The 24,332-nt window shown below is 37.7% G+C and overlaps 1 protein-coding gene across 17 annotated transcripts in view; it reads left to right on the top strand.

The window, feature by feature from the left end:
* CLASP2 (cytoplasmic linker associated protein 2) overlaps positions 1-24,332 on the top strand; it is a 145,959-nt gene that overhangs the window by 54,939 nt on the left and 66,688 nt on the right. For 9 of the 17 annotated variants that reach the window (XM_058800552.1, XM_058800576.1, XM_058800601.1 and 6 more), the window contains exons 1-3: positions 3,139-3,331; positions 3,837-3,983; positions 19,140-19,219. In XM_058800552.1, coding sequence (XP_058656535.1) covers positions 3,298-3,331; positions 3,837-3,983; positions 19,140-19,219 — 261 coding nt within the window. In that variant the 5' untranslated portion in view covers positions 3,139-3,297. Of the gene's footprint in view, positions 1-3,138; positions 3,332-3,836; positions 3,984-19,139; positions 19,220-24,332 lie in introns of those variants that run through there. The other 8 variants (XM_058800510.1, XM_058800532.1, XM_058800515.1 and 5 more) reach the window with 1 other exon arrangement.

Genomic DNA, 24,332 nt, shown 5'->3' on the forward strand with positions numbered 1-24,332 from the left:
GTTGTTCATCTGGAAGAGAGCTTGTACCAGAGTGAGAGCAGTTGGTGCTCATGAGGTTTCTTCAGGAGTTTTTGGCGGTACAAGATTCCAGGCTCTTCTCTGTACAGTGTGCTTACCTCCAAAACTCCCTATGCACTATGGTTTAAAATACTGTATATCAAGTACAGGAACATGTTGTGGGATTTAACTGAGGCTCAGTGTCTTTAGTTTATTGTGTTTTGCTTTTAATATGTTCTGTGGGTTGCTAGCAATTCATACGCTTTTCATATTTAGTACCTTGGAGCTTTGTTTTAAAACACTATTTGGATAATGCTTTCTCAACTGTCAGGTCTATTTGCATACGTAAAATTTGATACTCTGAAAGTGTTAAAATGACCTAGAATGAAAATTATCCAGCCATTTTAGAATGAAAAAAGTTTGCATCTATCAGATGGCTTTGTTTTGAAATACCAGTTACATTTAGGCTTTTATGACATCCCATTATAGAGATATATTTTGCTTGTAGACTGCATAAAACTAACATCAGAGGCACAGTTTGATACTGAAATACAGTGATCCCCATGCTCTGTGTGTTGGCTGTTAGGAGCTCCATCCCTGCTCCTCTGGCCAGCCAAAGGCTGGTAGTAAAGCCAGATTGGGCAGAACTGCTCCTTGATTATGCCCCGGGGAGCAGCAGTTACAACTAGAGCCGGGCTTCTCCATGCTGAAGTACATGGAAATGCTTTTACAGGAGCTACCAGCTAAAGCTTCATTGCAGATGAGCGAGAGCGCATGGAAGCTGCATTGTAAGGGAGGCAAGTGTTGTGCTCTGTTTTCATGAAGTGCTGTAAATACAGACTTCTGGTTTTGGATCTTGACAGTGTAAGGCAGATTTCTGAAAATGGAATGTCCCTAAAGATCGCTCGGGATTTTGATGGTAAATCCTAGGGAAGTAAAAGTGTAAAGGCCTAAAAGGGTGGGGAAAACCTCTGGTTTCTTTAAAAGACTGTATGAAAATTTCCTGCTTATGTTTATTTAAAAAAGAAACAAATCCAGAACAAAAGAGGCTCAGCTGCATTATCACTTCAGTGTTAATAGAATTCAAACAAATCCTTTTCAGCTATTACTTTTATATGCTTATGGTACTGTACTGTTATTTTGGAACACTTCAAGTAACAGCACAGCAATTTTAAATTTATTTTAACATAAACCATGAAAAGTCTGGTTAAGAACAGCCATGTATCAGTGGCTTCAATCAGTTCTGTGTATCTTAAGAAAAATAGGCATTTATTTTAAAAGGATGAGTTTTATGTGGACTGAAAAACTGTATAAAACTATTTCATAGTGTAGATTTTTAATGCAGTGTTAACAATTGTTAAAATGTATGAAAAAATATTTTTTAACTAGGCAATGTAATTTGACAGTATTACCAAGAACATTATTTAATGTATCCTCTAATATACACAGTGGGTCGAAACATTTGCTTTTGCATTTTTGTTCTGGAATTCTGTTTGCACATTTTGGGGTTGAGCAGTAACTTTTAAAATTACCCATCTTTGATACTCCTTCATAATGAATTGTTTGGTAAAAATAAAATTATTTCATCTGAGTCATTGGTTCCCAAAGTACACAGTTGTTTGGGGTTGTCTAGATTTTTGTTGATTAGGAGATTTTGCATAAATGAGCAAATGTTTAGTTTCTATTTTTAGGATTGTATTGCAAATAACTTTATTGTTTCAAAGGCTTATGCAATATTTGCATATCAGTGCAGCATTGTGGAGCTGTTGGGTAGTAGCATGAAAGTCTTGCCTGTTTCTTCGTCAGATTTGAAAGTGCAGTGACAGAACCATTTTTATTTGCAAAGCCTGTTTTCACTTTTAGTCTGTTTTCATGATTCCATACTCACGTGTCAGTGTTGATCTGGTCATGCTGTTCAAAAATCTGCAAGATATTTCTAATTTAAAATTACCTGTAATGCTGTGGGTATCCTAGATATTAACCCTTGCCATTTACCCTTCTGTGACAGTGTTTAAGTCATTTCACTTAATCTGGCCTTTGTGCTAGTGGTTTTCCTTGCTCGAATTCTTGATGTCTGGTTCTATTTAAGATAGTGAGAGTAAAAGCATCAGGAATCAAAATGTATTCTGGCTCAGCCCGTATGCTGAGCGGGAGTGCTGTTCCCATGGCAACACACAGGACAGTGAGGGAGAAGGCTGATGCCTTTTCCTCCCATTCGGAGAGTTTACAGATCCAAACAATTACTCTTAGCAAGATCCACCTAAAAATCAGTGTTTATAGGAGAGGAGCAAGTAATGTTAATGCAAGTTGGTAATATGCATCCATATTTTTCTTGTGACGGTTTGTTTCTTTGATCATGGAGGTTCATTAGTGCAAAACACAGCTTTTGGCAAATGCTAGGAAAATGTGCTAACTATAGCAGCAGTGATGTTGGACATGTTAAATGCAGGGTGTTGTGACGTTCGATGGTGCTGCCAGTGCTGCTGGACAAAACCTTGCTATACCTTTTAATGTAAGCTGCCTTCCTCTGGGAGGCTGCATTGTTAAATATAGTTGACATTTCCCTAGGAGCAAGTACTGAATTAGCAAAGGGTAAACAGTTAACCATTCCAGAGATGATGAAGTTTTGCAATATATATATATATTTTTAACAAATGGCAGGTTTTAGAGCAGGTAATATGCTAAATTAGTTTTTCATTACTGTAGTGCAGCTGTGTCTCAGCCTCGCCCATTTTATTTATTATAGGAACCATAGGCTGGGTGTTTTCTGTGCTCAAGCTTATAGATAAATCCTTCTTCCCTAAGTGGGTGGGGAAAACATGATGTTCTACTGTTGGAATATGTTGGGGTTCTTTTAAGGCACAGTATTTTGAATTGAGACTGTTTAGTCACTAGGCATGAATTTCTCTCATGATTAAAAATACACAAACCTGAAATTATAGGAAAGAGGAGTGCAAGCCCTCTTTCTGAATATTGTCTGCCTGTCTGATTTTTCAAACGAAGGATTGGAATAGTGGCAAATACCATGTGTGGGAATGAATTTATTTGCATGGAGAATTTTCACCTTTTCCTCTGGCGTTGGCTCCCAGAAGATGATGTCACCTTGCAGCTCATTGGTTGTGCAGCACCTAGTGCAGGGAAGGGAGAGAAAGATGCCGGCACAAATCTCAGTGGTGGATCTTGGGTGTTTGCGAGCAGATTTTGATAAAATCTTTGATTGGTACTAAGAATTTACTGCATGTGGCCATGTGAGGTGCTGGGTCCGTGCTAGGGCGAGGGGATTGAAGAGCTATCAGAGGAATGAGGCGGCTGATCTGCAAGAGGATCTGTGATTGTAAGTTGAAAAATCTGGGTGGAAGGAAGGAGACAGGGAGTGCTAGTTAGACACATTGTGGGAGGATGTGTAGCAGAAAATGCATGCATGAGTGAAAGAAGGAAAAGGAGAAGCATTTTTCTTCGGTAGACTGCAATGATAAAAATTATATTAAGGGTTTTCCTTTTGGGAAAATACTAAGAAATTATTAAAAAAATTCGGTGTGTGCAAAGATATTTTTCCTTTGTGGGAGTGGATGTGTAGGATTCATTTTTTTATGCTTAGTTCTACTGTGGTTAATTATGAAGCAAAAATAGTATTTTATAAGAATGTGAAATGTGGAAAATGCTGTTTATCTCCCATTGTCATTTTATTCCTAGATCAGAGACAGCACAAACTGATAAATACTTGTTTTTATTTATGCATTTTGTGAATTTCTGTGAAATGTGAAGGAAAATAGTTTGTTAGGAAATGAAAATATGCCCATTCTAATAGCTCTATTTTTATTTAACATATCTTTTCTTAGACAAAAGCTTTGATGATGAAGAGTCAGTGGATGGAAATAGGCCATCATCAGCTGCTTCAGCCTTCAAGGTTCCGGCACCTAAAAAGCCAGGAAATCCTTCAAACAGTGCAAGAAAGCCGGGATCAGCTGGTGGGCCTAAGGTTGGAGGTAATGTAAAGCTATTCAGATTCTAATCAGTGTTCTCAGAAACCTTGCCAGAGAGGCACAAAACAGAGAACTTTGCAAGGTGATGTTTAATTCATGACTGCAGTATTTTTGCAGAGCTGAGAACAGTAAGGGACCCTGTTTTATGTAATTATTCATCTGGAAAGGTGTGTGCATATCTGTCTGGTTTTGTGTGTACACTGAGCTTATAAAGGTCTCTTGCATTATAAATAAAATTAATGTCTGGAGATAGCATTTATGTTGGTGAATGGAAAAAAATACATACAAAATACATACAAATATTTATATGCATATATATGTATGGGTGTCTCTGCTGGAATCCACACTGCACTTATTGTATATATAAATATCCTGTGAAATTCTGGAGAAGGTCTGTGTAGAAAAAATTTTTACTGTGGGTCTGCACTGCTTCACATGGCTAGAAAGGATTAGCCATCACCCAGAGCCCTCATCAGAGGTGTGTGTTACATCTGGATGACTTTTATTATTATTCTTTTAACTGTCAGTATTGTGAAATTGGTTGTGAAAGATAAAAAATGAGGGCCAAAAGCCTTGGCAGGATTTTTTTGCATGGTGTAGCTCTAAAGCAGTGTATGAGGAATGCTTAGTAATTATGATCTTAGAACAGGGAAATCCGCATTTTTTTAGGGCGGGGGTAGCCTAACAAAAGCAACTGTTTACTGTTAAAGAAGTGGCTGCTTTTTTGATGGTTCATGTACACATTAAAAAAAATACATAATTCTGTGGAAATACACCATGCTTCAGGTACAGGGTTTTTATGAATAAGTGATTCTTTTAGTAAGGGGTTTTTGTAAGAGTAATTTTTCCATGTTCCTATTCATGTAATCTCATATGTGATCTGCAAAGCAAATACAGAATTTGGAAGAAAATCTGCATGGCTAATAAGCTGCCTTAAGTATTTTCACATTACTAAGATACAGCTGGTGTTTTGAAAATTTATTGGTTTTCAATAGTAATCTTAAGAATTCCTAATAAATTGAAAAGATTTCCATAGGACTGCATTAACACTGTCATAGTGTGGCTGAGAATTGATAGGAATATATATCAGAAAATACCACCTAAAAGACTCCATAAAGGAAACTATCTCATTGATATTTATTATTGTTGTTATTACTGCACATAGCAAGTGTTATTAATGAGTAAATATAAATCAATAACTAATTATAATGTAATCTCTTTAACCTGAAGCATGGTGGTTTTTGCATGCAAGACTAGTATGCATAGTACCAGAACTGATTGCTTAGGATTCCTGTTTATTTCAATATGGGCTTTAAATAATATTTTACTAAATATAGATGGTTTTTAATTTTTTTTTTTTTACATGTAGGCTTTCACTTAACATCCTCTGCAGTAAAAACATCGAGATACAAGGTGAAGGGAGATAAGAACAGAATAACCACTCACTGATTTTTCAGTTTATCTAAAAATACAGTAGTAAAGCAGATTAAAACCCCAAAAATTAGTACATTGTTTTTTCTCTTTTTCCTATATTGCCAAACTTAATTTAAAATTAAGCATGCCAAAACCAGAGTACTTTGGTCATTCCTTGCTTTATACCATCTCCTTTCAACTGAGGAAAATATTGGGGTGTGTTTACATACCAATCTATTTCCCTTCTTTTTTCATTCTGTAGGATGTCTGTAGTCAGAATTTTAATACATTATTTACAAATCCTGCATCTCCTAGCCTAATCAAGAAGATTAGTGTAGATGCCAAATGTATTTCTTTAACAATAAGGTCATAGTCTCTACCAGAAGCGAGGAGTTTCCTGTAATAATCTTCATATGAACAATGACACAAGGTCAGACTGGAGGCCTGGGCAGCCCACACTCCCATCTGACAGTGGTCAGAAACGACTGCCTGAGACATGAGCAAGAACAGGAGAAGTGTCTAGAGGCACACTGTCATGATGGGACAAAATGCTGGTTTTAGAAACCTTTATTCCAGAGAGCCATGGTCTTTGGAGAGCCCAGTTAGGTCATCCTATTCTGTTTATCCTAGAGACTTCCTGGATCTTTATGGCTACAACAAATCCTTGATGGTCTTTCACATCCAGTTTCTGTAGGATCTACTTTGCAGGTGCCTAAAGTACACCTGAGATTTTTCTCCAGCCCCAAAATTGCCATCTCCATGGATTTCATTTATAGTTCTGGAAGTTGTTTGCTCGTGCTGATGTAGTAAGAATCTGCTGTATCCTCCAGTCCCACATCCTTGTGCTCACCACTGCATTCCATGTCAGTAGTCAGTGGGCGTGCCATTTCTCGCCTTTTCCTCATGAGCACTGGATGGGTATTTCAGGCTTTCACTGCTCACCTCGTGCTTCTGCCACCTGTTGGTCCTGCTTGTCCCTTTTCTCTGACTCTCAAATATCCATTAATCCATCTTCAGAAGTTGCAATTCAGCTTTGGAGGAAGAACTAGGAGCAGCTCCTTGAACTGTGTTGCTTTTTATTTCCCTTCCACAAAAATCTCCAGTTATGGAAGTGACCTGCAGTTGAAGCAAGTTTTTACTGCAGTTTCTCTTCTTCAGCCTTCTGTGACCAGGCAGAATTTAGTGCAGATAGAAATTGTGTTGAGCAAAGGCTGAGATTACTGCAAGTTCCATTCGATTAAACTGCCTTTTATATTTTAAAGGATCCCAGAGATGTTGCTTGACAAAGGAGTATTTTCCAATGAGTTGTAGGTGGCAAAGTACAGCTTTTTTCCCTGGGTCCAGAAAGGGTTTGAGGCTACCCTGTCTTGAAGCTAAGAAAATTGAACTCCTTAGCCACACCTCTGGCTTTCTTGCCTGCTGACACCTGCTGAATTATACCTCAGATGCCTGTGAGCTTGGCTTTTCATTATATATGTCATGGAGATGGTTCTTAAGGAAGAAATGGGTAATTCCACCACTGCCCAGATATGCTGTTCAAGTGAAAGGACCCATCTGATATTCAAAAAAAAAGAATTTCTCACTGCTTTGGGCATTTTCATTTTAATGTAGGAAATGTACTTTGGTGGCACTGGAAGTGCAACATCATTGTCCAGGAAGGCAGGTAAAACAGGTCTTATGTGAGCAATAGCAGAGTTCTACTCAGCCTGGAATTCTCTCTCCTTGTGCTGGGACATTTTCCTGTTAGCAGTTGAGATGGGAAGGTTTGTAGAACTTGTGGATTTGCTGACAGGCATGATCAAGTTTGCTGAAGACAGCTTGCCAAAAAAGTACCAGATCAGGCAGCCACAGTGGTTTCCTGCCCTGGGAGTAAAGAATCCAGAAGGCTGTTTCTCCTCTGGCTTTTCTGCTTGGAGATGTTCAGACACTGAGCTTCTTGTTAGTGATGAATGAGAAGTGATAGGTCTTCCACTTAATGGGGCAGTGCTTTGTTTGGCATATTTCTTATTCCGTGGTCGATACACTTTGCCAAGTTAGACCTTTGCCAGCAAGCACACAGCTGATCTGCTTACTTCTGATACACTTGCTCTCAGCTCTTCATTCAGGTGGTAGAGCCTCTGCAAATACCTCTGTGCTCTAAAGCCTTCTTATTGCTGAGGATGTGCACTCTGTGTCCTGCCCTTGCAGAAATTGGATACTCAGGGGCTTTTTCTTGGCAGTATGGCTCAAGAAGCTTTTTAATGGTAAGGAAGACCATAATTTACAGTAGAAAAGGGCTTCAGTTCATGTCAGCCAAATGAGCTATATTCCTCTCCCTGTGCTGTTCAAGATCTCTTATAGGTCTTTGGCAAGTTCTCTTGCAAATTTGAAAGCCCTGTTCCAAGTCTTCTAGGGAATTGCCTGCTTGTATACCATTTGGAAGCTTTATGTAATCTAAGTGTGGGTAGCAAACCTCAGGCTGCTTTAACAAGAAGTCTGGCATCCTCTCTTTTCCCAAAATGTCAGTTTAGGTCAGTAGTCTTCAAAATGGGTTAAATGTAGAAATGGTGATTCCTCAAGAGAGCCATGTGGCCTTTGGAAGAAATGCTTGCTGATGAAATATAATCATGACTGAAATTTCTGTTAACTTTCTTTTGAATTTTTTACAAAAAACCTCTGTGGGGCTGGAGCATTAGTCTTAGTGCTGTAATTTGAAACAAGGTGGACTTCATACATTTTGCAGCATTTTCAGCATGAAGATATTGCATGGTATATTTTTTATCTGTATTTCATTGGGTTTTTTTTAATCTTTAGTGCATTGGCGGGCTGGCAATATTATGTATTGGTTATTGCTTTGCACTCTCATTATTGTATCTGTCATTATGCCTTTTTCCCCTTCTTAATAAGACATACAGGTCTTTGTTGAAAAGTATTGAAATGGTGCTTATTTGCTTTTTTGGCTTGATTTCCTAGCAGAAGGCATTTTGTAGCATTTAGAGGCTTTAGTAGGACAAAGTTTAAATGAAAAGGCCCTGCATAAAGCAGGTTTGAGACTGAAAGATAGTTGAAGTTAACCTCATTAGAACTAGGTGCTGTAGTTAAGAAACGTTTGTGTTAGAAGTGCTTCTGTAATTGTGGAACTGTAAATACACAAGGTTAGTGAATGGACTTGAAACAAGATAGACTCCTGCTCACTGTATCGATTGTCTCCAGACTCAAGAGAGTTCCATGTTCACTTGTACAAAAACCAGAAGAATTCATAATAATCAATGCCCACAAGTTTTTGTTTTTTTAATTTTGAATTCTGAAGTCCATGAATATCTCCTCTGTTATTCTTGTTAGCCCTCATTAAGTGATTTCCAAAGTGCTCTCTTTGTTGTTTAAAATAAACTAGGATTCTTTTGGTTTTCCTTGTTCTACCTGGCCCTTTGAATGATGTAAAGCTGCTCTGAGGTAATATTAGTCAGCAAAGCACCCCAGCATTCTGTGGCACTTTGTTTCCTTTTTGATTTCTGGGTGGTGGTGGTGAAATTCAAGGATTTTTCTTCAACATCCCAGCTAAAAAGTCTTTTTGTCATTCTGAGCAGCCTTAGAGATTAGCCTTGGGTATCAGAGTCTGCATCAGAGAATTTGTTGCAGAATGCCTATTTGCTTCCTTTTCCCCACAGTTAATGTCAATTAACTTCCATCCCAAGAGATCCTTGCCCATGGAATTGCTGGGTTGCAATCCTATGGTCATGAACTGCAGCTATTTTAACCTAATACAGAGTTCAGGGAGGTAGGAGGACTTTTCAGCTTTCTGTGTTCTCTGAGAGTTACTGGATTTTGTTGTTGTTTATTCTCCTGAATGGCACTTGATGTTAGGGATCCCTTCCATACCATCAGTGCTCTGTTCTCCTTGGACATTATAAATGGTTGTGCAATCACTGGGATTTCCATTCCTATAGCAAATACCTTCCTTTGCAGCTCTCTTCAGCAGGGGGATTGAAAAATCCACCTTAATAAGGCAACCGAATGAAAATAAACAAACATGATAAATTATGAATATACATATATATATGTATACACACCTTTACATATACCTTCAGGAAATATGTGTATGTGTCCCTAACACTGTTCATTAGCCTCTCTGGTTTCTGTGTGTCAATGAAGTGATAGTTCATACTACCCTATTTTTCACTGAATTCCTAGAAGTTTCAGTTAAATTGTAGGATTCATTATGTTGGTATAAGCTTGGTATTATATCAGACAGTCTTTTCTCAAAAGGCTTATAGTTTGGAAGTCAGCTTGTAAATGGATAAAATAGGGAGAGAGTACCAGTGGAGCACAAAAGAGGTCTGGAGATGAAAGCACACCACAAGATGTAACCCAGCCTGCTTGTGACGTCTCTGCCTGGGGTTCTTGTCCCAGACATCCTACTGGCAATCATGGTTGTACCAGACAGTGATGAGAATAAGGAAGACAACCCAGCCCTTGTTTAGCTGCTGACGCTGAGTACTGGTTATTTCAAGCAATAGGAAGAGGAAGCAATTTGTATTTTCATGTGAGTTAAACTAGAAGAAAAAAGAGGAAGGAGGGAGGAGCAAAGTGGACTAAAATCAGCTGACCCTGCTTCTTGGAGCCCTTAGGGACTGTGACTATGTTGAACAGTAAGCAAAGACAACCATTCCAAAACATTCCTGCATTGCTGCTTTGTGGAGTAGCAGGTGTGATTCCTCTTCATAGGGGTAGTGTGTTGGTGTGTGGGAGAAGAGGCTTAAGAAACCTGTTTCATTTCTTTTGACAATGGTATATGCTTTCAAACAGAGAAGCACGGAATGGAAATTATTTTTGTAATGGAAGTATTTGCACCTGTGTTGGAAATTATTTTTTGGAATGTATAAATTAAATGGTTTTTACAGTATAAGAGAAAAAACAAGACTTCAAAGTCAAGTTATTTCAACCTTCTGTCTTGCCCTAGTGAACTTCTAGAAGATCAACATGTATTATCTAGAACATGTAAAAATGGTAATTGTGTAGTTTGTGGTGACAGGTGGTGTGAATTGTTGTTATTAAAGTGTCTGTTTGAATTGTTCCAGAATGGAATACACAAATGGATACTGACAACAGTAATGAAAATTCTATATTACTGAAACTATTACATCACAGTATCTCAAATCATTCTGTTTTGGCATCAGAATTACAGATGGTACAAACCAATTGTTTGTGTTCCTGCATGCTGTCAGTAATTTCTGTAATGTAAAATAATTAGTGCAATTTTCCCATTCAAATGTAAAACTAGTATCAAATTAAAGTAAAATGTAAATAGGTTATTAGGAAGTTACATTAAAAACTGAAAATAAGACTAATGCTATCATGTTCATAAAATTAGCCTAACTTCCAAACTCACCTGTTGAAACTGAACAAATGGGCCAGGGTTGCATATGTATGTCCTTTTAATTATTTATGAAAACTGAGTGCCAGTAGAGAAAAGAAATACATGAGTGCTTTGAAAGATTACCATGGGAGCGTGAACATTGTGCATGAATAGAAAGATGACTGCATGAGCTTCCAGTTGAGTAGAAACCAACATTAATCAATTTGAGATGAGCCTAAAAAGTCAGGCATCTCTGTTGTCGCTGCTTGAGGAACTGCTTGTCTTCTACCACGTCCAGGCTTTGGTCTTACCTAATGTGTGCTGTCTAAACTTTGTGTTAAGTATAGCACTGTTATTTTTCTTGTTTTGTAATATTCTTATTTACTGTGTGCTTGGTAGATGTTTATTAATCGAATTGATGGCCACAGGGTGTCTGTGAAGAGCTAGTATTATTGATCTTTTATACCTGTGAAACTGTATACAAAGGAATTGAGGCTAAACTTATTGAAACTATGCATTCAGTGTTAGGAATCAGCTTCAGACATTAGTGACTAAGTTTCTTGTAGCATGTTATATTCAATACATAATTCCAAAGGAATTTGCATGCTCAAGAGCAGCTTCAAATTTTACCATATATGTGCTGGTGCTATCATCTTCAGTCCACCTAAGAATTATTTTGTGCTTCCTCTTAGTACAGGAGTCCTGTATTTGTACCTGATTAACATGCCACACCTCAGGGCTTGAGATGTGCTATCCTAATAGTTGAAAATCTGGCACCACTTTCTTCCTTGTAAGTGCAGCTCACTCCTAATTTCTGCTTGTCCTTCCTGCTCCTGTTTTCTCCTGGGATGTATAATTGCATGGAGAGCTCTGCTTAGCATCTCAGCCCTCAGAGACAGCACACTCACTTGTTGGGTGGAAACTTGTGTTCATGAGCAATGTCTCTGGCATGTAAGAGGAATGTTTTAATGGAACAGGCGCAGTACAGGTAGGCTGTTTTGGGAAGGTCTCTACTGTGTCTGCCAAATTTCTAACAAGGCAGATAAATTAAAGAATACAAGATATTGTAAAGGTATTTCAAGATACTGTGCTGTTTTGTTCAGTTTATGCTGCTGTTCCAGTTTGAATGACTTTCTGGGTGCCTCAGGGATGATGACTTTTGGCATTGGAGGAAGTGGGGTGGACAAGTCCGGACAGAGTGAGTGTCAGTCACTGGGGCTGAACATGACAGAATTCATCTGTCAGTTTCCTTAAAGTGGGCTTTCTAGTGAATGCTTTTCTGTTCTGCTTACTCAGTTGAATTGTTTTCTGAGCTGGTTAAAAACAACAGGAAGGCTTTGCTGGTGGAGGTGCTGGGGGGGGGTGGGGGGAAGGTTCATTTGGGTTTTCATTTGGGTTAGTATTGTATCTGATGATTTTAAAACATATTTCTGAACTTCATTTAAAAAACTCTAGTGGCTTGTGTTGGAGCAACTGAACGGGTTTGCTGATACTAGTTGCCTGCCTGGGTGTCATTGTCAAAGGCAGTTCAACTTCAGGCAGAGGTATTTTAGGCTAAGGTACTGAATCATGAACTGCAGTGGCCCATGGGACTGGTGCAGGTTCCTTTTGCTGTTCTCTCACTCTCCTGTTTCCCTATGTGCAGGTAATAACTACCATAAGACAAATGTGTTGAGTGACCCAGTAAGTTAATCTCCCAATGAAGTTCTATTTGTGAGGTTTCTCTGGTAGACAAGGTGTGTGCTTGCAAAAGTTTATAATAACAGAGGGGTTTTGGAGAATGTGGAGTTACTTGTTTGCAGATGCAGTTGCTGTTCTCTCAGGAAATGGACACAAGGCAGCTGAAATTCAGTTTATGAAAACTTCTGTCTAAGCTAGGATCTCTGCAGCTCTTCATAGTTTGGTCTTCCCCAAAGCTTTATTGGCAGAGTTGTGGCAATTAGCAGCATGATCTGTTTCTTAACTTGTATAGCAAAGCCAGTAAGTGATGTAGACAGTACAAGTTACTTAAACTAACATAATTTTATCTAAGTTGGTCTAATTATATCCATCCTGTAGGCTTTACCAGTATAACTATCTGAAACTATGGTTCTTGTTTAAAAAACAGTCTTGTCTAATGTTGATCCAAATGGTTTTTACTTGAGCAACTGCTGCTTCTTTATTGCTTTCAAATGTTTTCCTAACCTAAGGCAAGCTGAAAGCATCTATATACTAGGTGACTGTCACTCACATGAAGATGAAAGAACACCTTTGTGCTTTATGCAGATACTTGAGACTGAAGAATACCTATTTGCTTTTGTATGGGAGGTTTTTTATACGTTTGTCAGTTGAAGTTCACAGATCAGTTTTTGAAACATGTAAATAAGAATATTTAGAATGTTAGAATCTGTTAATGCAACAAGGTCTCTATGCACAGTGTATCAGATAGCTTTAGATAACTCAGTAGTTTAAAACCTGAAGGGAATTTTCAAAACTTCTCAGTCTCCAGCCAGTTTTCTGATCATTAGTTCCTGTTTTACAGAGACAGACTTATGAAAAGATGCTATTCTAGACTATTTTTGTAATCTTATGATACCTGGAAAGATAAAGAGAGTCCTTTCTGAGTTACTGAGATTGAGATCAGTCTGTACATGAGGAGGACTGTGTATCACAGTCATGGCCTTAAAAGTCACCCTTGCCATCTCAGAGGTTGAAATTCAGATCATGAAGCACTGGAATTTCCTTACCTCGCCCCCAACAGATACCACTTTAAAAGTAAATAATAAGGCCTGACCCAAGGATAAACAAAGATTTTGCAAAGACTGAGAGCTACAGAAGATTCAGGAAAAATCCCAGTTACAGAGATTAACAGACAACAGAATGCACATTCAAAGAATTAAATATGACCTTTGCAACATCTGCCCACTATGGCTGGGAACAGAATGTGGTTATTATTGCAAGTATCATGCTGAAGAAACAATTAGGTTTTGTGCCTTCGTCATTGATAGGGTGGTTGTGATCTATTATTTATAGTTTGTGTGTGTGCACTGGCTTGTTTGTTTGTTTATCTTTCTTTGGTGTCAGCAGTTTCCTTAGATGCACTTCACTCCCTGCTGTGAGAGAGGCTGTCCATTTCACCATGTAGCTTCTGCACTTGTCCTTCCTTGAGTTCATTTTAAGCATTGCTCTATTCCCCTCAGCCTGTACTTAGACTTTCAGCAGCTGTATTTTTTTAAGCTGCCTGGGCTAATTTCCTTCCTTGTCTTCTCTAACTCATTTGTATCCTGAGTCAGCTCTGGATTGTGCTGCCTTGGTGTTTGTATGGCCCCACAGTGAGGCAGACTGGGGAACTTGCTCAGTGAAACTATTCATCTTGGCCAGTTTATTTTCTTCTTGGTTTAGCCCCTCCCTTTAGTGACTTAGTGCTCAGCTGTCCCAGTGCTAGAACGAGAGAGGTCAGTAGGAGTGAGTGGGAGTTGCCAGTTCACCTATTATATGAAAAGCTGAGTAAGTACTTGAGCTTATCCTGGCCATTTATCCCACGCAGAGCTGAAGCTGCTCTCTGTTCCTGATTTACAGCTGATTGTTGATTAACCTACAAAGCCAAAAGGGTAACAGTGATTTTTTCTTTCAGTTCAGAATGAACTGCATCTTTTGCTTCAGTCTCTGATAGATAAGAAATGAAGCTTTTGAACTAGGTGAGACAAAGGCAAAACATTTTGTTGTATTTCAGAAAAAAAAAAAGTGCTCCCCATCATTTTACTCTAGGTATGTTTTAAGTAAGATAATTGCCTGCAGTTAGAGATTTCTGAGGGATAAAAGGCATCTGAGAAACAGTATCCCTTTCAGAGTTTACTAATGTTAAATTGTGATTGCATGTTGTATCAGAAAATAGTTAAATTTTTTTTAGGGAAATGTTTCAAGAAAAGGATTTAGGAACAAAAAGTGAAACAGAGTTTTAGAGTATTTGTTACTCCTGAGTTTCTATACCCTGAAATACCCTTTTTTCACAGGGAATTTATTTTTGGAAATTTTTGTCAAAAGACTTATGAAAGTAGAAAAAAATCAATTTGACTAGTAAAGGCCTGCTACCAAATACAAATGGAGCAATTTCTTTTGTATTTTCAGGCCAGCACTTGTGTACTTTATTTAACAGTTAGGCATGCTTTGAATAAGCAGTTCTCTTTTGGAAAACAGGAATACAAGTCCAAAATCACATTCAGCATCTTTGTTTTTCCATATTGTTTTGTCATCCCATGATGTACAGATTTGTAGATAATACTGGGGAGAGCATCAAGGCAGTAGAGCAAGTGAACATTCCAAAGTTGTGATATATTGGAAGTATTTCAAGTGCTTTAGTCTGAAGAGTGGAATAACTCAACCACAGGAATTAACTCCTGGGTGAAAAAATTGATTTCACAAAAGGCTGGGTAATTCCCTTGCTTGCATACAGTACCCTTTCTGGTGTTGAGTTATTCCCAGTGCTGAACTCAGCCTTATGACTGGAATAAACCTTCTTCCAAAAAAAGACTCCTAGGGCCTTGCAAAGTGTTAGAGACCTTTAACTCATGAAAGTGTCATCTCTGTTAGCAGTCTGCAGGAAGTGAGGGATTTTTTTTTTTTTGCTTCCATTTCTAAACTCACTGAGCTTCAGTTTAAAAAACAAAACAAACCTGAAAATGCACACACAAAAAAGAGAAACCTAGCAAACCCCCACCATGCCACTGTAAAACTGAGAGGGGCTTCAGGTGCCGTGATACGTTTCCATTTCATGTCTGGCTGCTATGTTTGGTATATCCTCACCAGCTTCCTGAAGTGGAACTGAGGCTTCCAGGGCTCTCTGAAAGTCTGTCTAACTAGAAGGCTTGAAGGATAAGAAAAAGTAAAAGTTAGGAATGAAAACTAACAAACAATGTAGATAAATGTCTTGCGTGTATTTTTCTTCCTCTCCGTGAGAGAATTTTTTCTTCTGGGTCTCAGCTGAAAAAAAGCTCAGTTGGATTCAAGTCCAAAGACAGGGTGATAAAATTACCCAGCTCATGAGGCTCTGAATTTTAGCTGTGTGCTGAGCACTTAAAGATGTTAAAAATGCAGTGGGGTTAAAGCCCCCTAGAGTTGTTTATAGTGTTCTTGCCTTTAGGAACGCAGTGGCTGAACTTGTCCCTATTTGGTCAAAGCACTGTGTGTTCTGTTGGGAGCCTTGAACAGGCACTGTTCAGTGGAAGGAATTAATACTAGAGAGAAATACAAGAAATTTGTAATCACAAGCTTGGTCTGAGAAGGTAAGCAACAAAACAGTTTATATGTGTGCTCTGTCAGATATATCAGTTTGGGGTCTGGAGGCAGCACTGTCTGAAATTGAGAATTTAGAAAAGCTCTGGTGTTGCTTTTGTGGAGGAGAGTCAAGCCTTACAAAAGCATGAGAGATCCTTTGAAGGCATCTGCATGTGTATGACTGTTATGTATCTTGTGAGCACAGTAAAATACTTTCTCCTGAATTGGGAAACAGCAGGTGGAGTTCTGTCATTTTTTGATTGTCTCTACAGAAACAGTGACTTGGTAAACAGAATTGGTAAAAATACTTACAGAGAGAATAAAAGGGAAAGGGAAAAATTGAACAGTATTTTTCCTCTTTAAGCAGTGTGGATTTTTGACTTCTATACTATATGAAGAAAAGTTACTTCATACTTTGTTCTGGTATGCATATGCCATCAGGTAGTTGTGAGAAGGATCAGTGAAATAGAAGTGAAATGTGATTTACAGATAACTTTGAACCATATAATTTTTTTTTTACCAGTCAACAAGATAATAAAACAACTTTTAGAGAAAGAAGATTGGTTTGTAGATGTGAACTAGTTGTTGAAACTCAGGAAGATGGAGAGTTCTCTGTGTCTGGACTATGTCAAATGGATTTTAAATAGTAGTCTGTCCCTCTTCTTTCTCTTTTTGAAGTAAAAAATTGTTATTCTTTGGATAAAGGATTTTCCTTAATCCTCAGGATGCATTACTGGATGATGTTCAGGTGCTAGAAATATCTGTCATGTAACACATGCTGTTTCCTAATTTTAAAAGGGATACTTTAGGGTAGACTGAAGGTGACAGCATGTACTTACTTAGCAAGGGCAACTTATTCTTCTTTTAATCTTTATGATGTACAGCAGTGAGCTAGAAAAACTTGAAACCCAAACTTTTTTCTGTATTTTTGTGTTCATGGCCTATATGTGTCAATTTGTAATGTTTCTGTAGTTTATTCCCTGGAAAAAAAAATTGGTAAGTAAAGGATGGGAATGCAAAGTACTTTTTTCCCTGTGTTAGCATAGGTATTTTTGTATTTATGTAACTGAATAATAATACAGAACTTTTATAACCTTACTTTTCTATTTTGTTTTCATGACTAGGTATTGTGTATTGACTCTATTTTGTTTCTATGAGACTTCCTTAAATGTCAGAGTATTTATGGACAGACAAATGAGGTGATGATCTGAGCATCTAAGCAGCTGTTTGTACCACCTACTTTAACGTGGTGCCTCTGGGCCAAATTATTTCTTTCAAGCTGTCTCTCCACAAAATTCTGCTCTGACAAGGATATTCTCCCTTTGAAGAGCTGTATAAGTTTGTGTGGCAGAAGGGTGTGTTCTGGTCTTTCCCTCTTCATTTTTTTTAGCTGGTCAAATAGTCATTAACTTTATGGAAGGGTTTGTTCCCTCTACTCTCTGGAAGGAGAAGAAATAGGTGGTTGGAATTTCTTTTTACTCTTCTGGCTGCCACTGGCAGTTGTGACAGATGATGTTGGAGATACACCCATTGAAATGTGTTGTGTACAGCATCTCTTTGCAGCATCCTTGAGCTAAGGCACTCAAAATCTATTAGATGTTCCTATATCATACTGCAGGTACTGTGTTCAGGTTCTGTGTTTTTACACTAATGAGCCACAAAGGTATATGAGAGATCTTGTTCTGCAAGGCAGTGTTGAGATCTAGTAAGTTTGCCACCAAATTTGTAGAAGTAGTGCACCCTGGTGCTTCCAAACTGGACATGTATACAAAGACATCAGGCATAATTTCCTTCACTAGAATTAAGTGATCAGGGACTGTAAACCATGGTTGTTAGAGTGCAGCCACCAAAATTTGATTCATCAAGAATTCCTACCGTTTTGTTCTTGGTTGACCATTCAGCCTCTTAAATGCTTTTTCTTTATGGTTTTTATTTGTTCTGTAGTTAGTGAAATATTTGTCTTCTCTGTGTGATGCCTCCATTTCATTCTGCCAGTTAGGAAGGACATTCTGCCATCTACCCTGTAGGCCTCTGAAAGAGGCACTTGTTCCCAAATGCTCATTTGCTGTGACAGATTATGTTTTTCCTTTCAGAAAGGAAATGTTCAGCTGGACTGATTCCCTGTGGTTAATATGTTTTGTCATATTACCTTCCTGATGCAATTATTGAAGATACTTAAGGGTTTGCCAAGCTTCACCTTGTGCTTGGAGTTCTAGACTTGTAGCATTGCCTGGATTTGATGACCTTCGATTTGATAGCAAACTTGAGCTCATTTCTTTAAAGAGGGGGCTTTCTTGATAAACTGAGTTTTTTCAGGAGAGCAAAATCCAGACATTGTTTCCAAGTAGTTTTCTTGCTTAGAGTTGTCTTAGCTTCTAAGACAAGATGTTAATAAAATTTGCAAGGTATACCAAGTGTGAAACCAGCAGGTTACCTGTCAGTATTCTTCCCTGGTCCTTCTGCTGGGCATCTTTGGCTGTCATGTGAGAACAGTTCCATCATGAGTGGTCTGAAAATAAGGTCACTGAAGTTCAGGTTTTGCTCCAGTGCAAATTCTCCTCACTGTGTCTTTTCTTTCGTTGTTGAAGATCTTGTAACCTTAAGACTAAGAAATGTACCTCACACTTCCTAGCTTCATGTTAGCATATGGAAAAGACAAAAATCAATGCCCAGACTTTCAGGATTGATTACTTGAGGCACAAATGTTAAGATGAAAATTCATCCTGAGGAATTCCATTTAGTGATGAATAGCTCTTGCTCTGGTAAATAATTTGAAATTTGGGGCTTTATTTTAGAACATTTTTATTGTCAGGGTGCAGGTCTCAGAATCAAATGCAAGCTGCTGCTAGAGGATTGTTATGCAAAACATGTTTCTAGTTAGACACAAAAATAAAAATTATTGCACCATTAAAGTTGTCAAATTGGAAAATACTTGGAGTTGTTCATTTGGGGTAAAAAAGGTCATTATTTTTCTTATGGTGAAGTCAGAGTTCAAAGTCTTGTGAGTCTACACACGATGTACAATTCTACACAAAAATGCAGCATTATTGTAAGATATATTAAATGTTTGAAAGTAGGTATGGTGAAAGATGGTTGTAAGAGATTTCAAACCTTGATGTATATTGCATCCTATTTAACAGTATTTAATGTTTATTTAGGTTCCTCTAAAGAAGGAGGAGCTGGAGCTGTGGATGAGGATGATTTTATTAAGGCATTTACAGATGTTCCTACTGTACAGGTAAGATGCTGTGTATATTCATGTTTGTCTTCAGAAATATGTTATTTGCAATAATGGCTTAACCTGCTTTTTAAATTTACATAATTTTACATTGTTCTAAGCAAGCATCATTACTTTTTCCTCCTTCTGACCTTAGAGTCTCCATGGAAAGCTCTTTATATTTTCCCAGGAGTTACCAAAAAAAGTGCCACCTTTTTTTTTACTCTCCTACTGATTATTTACCACATTGTGTTTTGGCTATAATGCCTTATTGCTTTTCTCAAACTTTTTCAGGGAACCACTGAAAGTAATTGGATGTTTTAATAAGAAAAGGATTAACTTGATGTTTGGAAAGTTTGGGGCTAAAATTTCAAGGCATAATCAAGTAATAATAATATAGGCAAATAATTTAAACAGCAAGAATTGTATTTTCAAATTCACCTGAATTGTAATGATGTGTGTCTGGTATACATGTCCTTATTCTAGTAATACTTAGAAAAATATTCTAGTGCCTTCTTTTCATACTAATGAACTTGTTGGATTCTGAGTTCTTAATTAAGAAGATCAGATTTGAATTTCTATATTTTTAGTGTGGGAATTGCATGTATTTGATACTTTCACATAGTTGAGTCATTTAATATGTGTGTAGTGTACGAGGGCTATTTTGAATAAGTTTTCCTTGAGGAGCTGAGGTGTGGAACACAACCAAAATCTCAGTAAGCCACAGTTGCCAAATGACAGAAGGATTTTGTTCTATTTTTATTTCCCAGGCATAGTTATTTGTTAGATCTGCTTCTGCAGGCAGCAGTACTGTCTGCTTTCATGAGGGAGCACTCAATCTCCATGATCCCTGTCACATCAAGGAAGTCTTTGTCTAACACTGTAAGAGCTTTATGTATCTTTGCCTCTTCAGACTGTGTTAAGAATTCTTTGGAGGATAAAAACATGTAGCTCTTAATATTGTTTATCCCTGTTATGTTACACAGAGCCATGTTCCACAGAACAGAGAATGTGATGCTTGTAGTTCAGTGCCTTAGTGTATGCAGTGCCAAGGACAGAGTCCCACACAGAGTTCTCTGATTACTCAGGCTGGTTGGTAACACTGCAGGGACAAAACTGGGGTGACCACAGGACGTAGACCAACACATGTTATTTCCTGTCTGACTGCTCAATGGCCTAGGAAGGCAGGTCATTCTGTAAATTGTAGGAGATAGAGGTGAAAGACATTTGTCTTTACTAATCTCCCTCAAGCTGAGGTGAGGAGGCAGGAGAGAAATGTGTGGCTGACTCCAAAATTACCTATTTGTTACATTTAGTGTCCTTAGGAATAATGACTTCCTTGCCAACTTCCTGCTTCTAGTTGTGGACAGTCTCTGATCTTTCAGAAAAAAAAAAAAACAAAGCAGATTTCATGTTTTGCAACTGTGTTAATTGTTAAGGAAGTGGGAAATTTCTCTGTTAGACTTGTGAAGAAAGAATGTTTATGACCTACAAATATTGGTAGTTTACCAGTAGTTATTCTAAAAGCATAGGACAGCATGAGGATGTTTGGATGTTACTGGGCCCATTCCTGTGTCTCTTCTGTTTTCATTACATTTATGGGTTTGAGTAGTGGCTTCAGTGAAAGTAAGAAAGGAAAACCAGATTCAATTCTGGATGAAGATTAAGTGCATTTGAATTAGTCAAATTGAGATTACTTACTCTGTAGGTATGATTTAAATCATCCTTAAAAGTCTCCAATGGTAGGTCTGCCTTTCCAGTAAGCTGTTCATGTGACTGCTCATCTTTTTTTAGGAATGTCATGTTGTTTACCTGTACCCAGTTTTTAAATCCTCATATTGAAAATACTTTCCATCTGTACAGTTATTATTCCTACTTGTGTTTGAGCTTTTAATTTTTCTGTCTTTGATGTTACAGTTGCCTTTAATGAGGTGTGTTTATGTTGCCCTCTAATGGATAGCAGCAGTTTATGAACAAGATGGGTGATTTTAGATGTAGTCTGATGGATCTGTGTACTAAAAAGTACTGTAGTGACAGGATTGTGCACTCATATTCAAGGTTACAACCACCATGTTTTTACAACTTAAGCCTTTGCTGAAACAGAAGAAAATTCTGTGTTCAGATTATTAGGACTAACTCCATTAATAGCTAAAATTTGTTTGAAAACAAGTTCAGTTCTTTTTATAAAGTCTGACATGGGAACTTGTGAACCAAAAATGCATTATGTCATTGGCTGAACACTTAGTTTCATCTTGGCCTCCTAAAAGAGTAATTGATTGAGGGCAGGGAGAAAAGAAATTATTAGAATATTACTTTTTATTCCTGTGAAATTAAGGTAGGCGTGTATAACATTGAAAATACAGGATTTTTCAGTGGCATTATGGTTTTCATTTAATTACAAAATTAAATTATACCACTTATTAAATTCTACACTGCAATGCCAATTTGAATATTTCTAAGTTCAGTTCTATTTGTGCCAGGTAATTAAAGGAAAAATTCAATTCCTTGCCTGGAAATGCTAATGGGGTGGACATTAACCCATTGTACAGTTGCTTCTGTGTTTGCCTGTTGCCCAGCTATTTTAGTCTTCCAGCAATAACTAGACTGTACAACATGGTCTCTTATGACACAGAGGCTGACAGCAAAAAACATATTTTTCTGGATTTGCTTAATGAAACAGCTTGCAAGAGGTTTTTGTACCTTGACCAGGACTTCAGACTGGGGTTTGAGTGTGCATTGAACAGTCCTCAATTAGATGCCACCAAAAGGCATCATCGTATTATATTTGCTGGGAAATGTCCTGACAAAGGCAGGAATGATGAATCTGACTCCATGTTCTCACATATAGTATTATAAACTAAATTTATTAGTTTATAATACTATATTATATTAAAGAATAGTATACTAAAGAATACAGAAAGGATACTTACTCAATGCTAAAAAGACAATAATGAAACTTGTGACTCTTTCCAGAGTCTCGGCACAGCTTGGCCCTGACTGGCCAATGAGTCAGAACAACTCACACCAGAATCCAATGAAACAATCACCTGTGGGTAAACAATCTCCAAACACATTTCAAAGGAGCAAAACACAAGAGAAGCAAATGAGATAAGAATTGTTTTCCTTTTCTCTGAGGCTTCTCAGCTTCCCAGGAGAAAAATCCTGAGCAAAGGGATTTTTGCAGAGAATGTGAATGCTTCATCATCCTGCTTCCTTTCTTGTTGCACCTTGCTTTATGATAAATTCACAGAGAAATGCTGAGTTGGCAAAGAAATTCTTGCCTCTCCTCTTGTAGGATGAGCTTTCTGTGTATTAAAGATCTGAACTGAGCAGGAGACAGGTTAAAGAGAGTTATGGTAAAGGGAGATTCTGAGGAGGTTGAATCATGTCGTGAATTCTGATGGCATGAAGTGTCACTGTAATATGAAACTGCATCTTGAGTTAACGAGGGACTAGACCTTTACACTTTCAAAGAAAAATAATTTTCTTTCAGAATGGAAATAATTTTCATCAAAAAGCTTACTGAGGCACACATAATACTTATTTTTTTCAGAGTATGATACTTAGAGAATTAGTGTTAGAATAAACTAGGGTTGTTTAACAACTATTAATAGGCTACCAGTATACACAAATATCTTATAGTGATACAGAACTCAAGTTTTGTGGGCGATGGAGTAGATACTCCATCAGATACATAGTGACTTCCACTGAAGGAAACAATGATCATGAGGAATAGCTTTCTGGTTTTTATGGATGCAGTCACAGAAGTGTATAGAAGTACAAAGCTGCTTCCACAGTGTATCCTGGAAGAGGTCACACAGCTGCATGGTAATAAAAATCTCACTTTCGTTGGTAAAGTATATTCAGAAATCGTTTTCCACCTTACAGTGAAGCTGGTCTGGGTGTACTGAATAATCTGTTTCTGCAAAGGTTCCTAGCCTGTTTATTCTGGAAATCCAGTATGAAGGTGTTTTAGAGCTGTGATGTCTTTCACCTCCTCCATATTCCAGCATGAAATATGCATACCTCCATAACCATATTCTGTTAAAGTGTTGGGAAAAGAGTAGATGTCAGTAGAGTTAAGGTTCCAAATCCTTTGTAAGTTAAATTAATTTGATGTGCTCAGGAAACAGGAAAACTAGACTGTATTTGGAATAACCCTTGCAGTAATTTAAAGATGCCTGGGAAATAAAGATATTTTAAAGAAAAGAATCACTCAGCATAACTGCAGAACAGAAGAAAGGCATTGCATCATTTTAATAGTAAGATCAAAGATGCATATATACATGCTAGACACAGCTCTTAACCAATTCATGCAAAACAAGGTGTCCTAACCACTGGCCCTCATTTCCTCTGTGTGCTCTTGCACATAAAAAACGTGTGTCTGAAATAACGAGGCAGCATCAGGCCCTGCTGTTTAGGTGCTAAATAAGTTACCATGCTGGTGTCCAGCTTTCACTGTAGAGAGGTGTGAGTTTCCTTGAAGTCCTGACCCACGTCTGCCAGCCCTATGCCTTGAAGGTGTCTCAGGTGCTTGTGTATGAGCCAGTGAGTTTTGACTGATGTGATTACATAAAAAAACTGTTGATCAAAAAAAACTGGAAATGTTTAGCTGAAGATAGTTTGGTTTTTTGGGTTTTTTTAAAGAAAACAAAACCATGGCCGGATTAAATTTCTGCTTAGTAATTTGCTTCATATTCTCTTAAACTTGTTCTCAGTCTGAAGGGAAAAAGAACTTTAAATTTTATGTATGCAGTGGAAACAGAAAAAAACATCCTTTGAGTTATGTGCAGGAAAACAGAAGGGAAATCGGTTAATTTAAAAATACTATTTTTTCACTAGTAGGTTTTTTATTCCTTTCTTCTCTAAAAATCTGTTCTTATACAGGTACAGTTCAATAAAAACATTAATTCATTTAAAAACAAATAGTGACTGTTGCATGATTAGATTGTTTAGGCTTCAGTATTGGTGGTCTTACTGTATAGTGAGAATTCTGACTAGAGGTGGCTCCTTATATTTATTTACTGACTGTATAAGTTAATAAATTCTAGTCTTAAAGTAGCAATACATAGAGAAGCTATGGAAGCCTTTTAATTTAATTTTTCAGACAAATTTTAATTTTGGTGTTCTTACA

Source organism: Ammospiza caudacuta, chromosome 1 (genome assembly GCF_027887145.1).
Source record: "Ammospiza caudacuta isolate bAmmCau1 chromosome 1, bAmmCau1.pri, whole genome shotgun sequence".
NCBI classification, from domain to species: Eukaryota; Metazoa; Chordata; class Aves; order Passeriformes; family Passerellidae; genus Ammospiza; species Ammospiza caudacuta.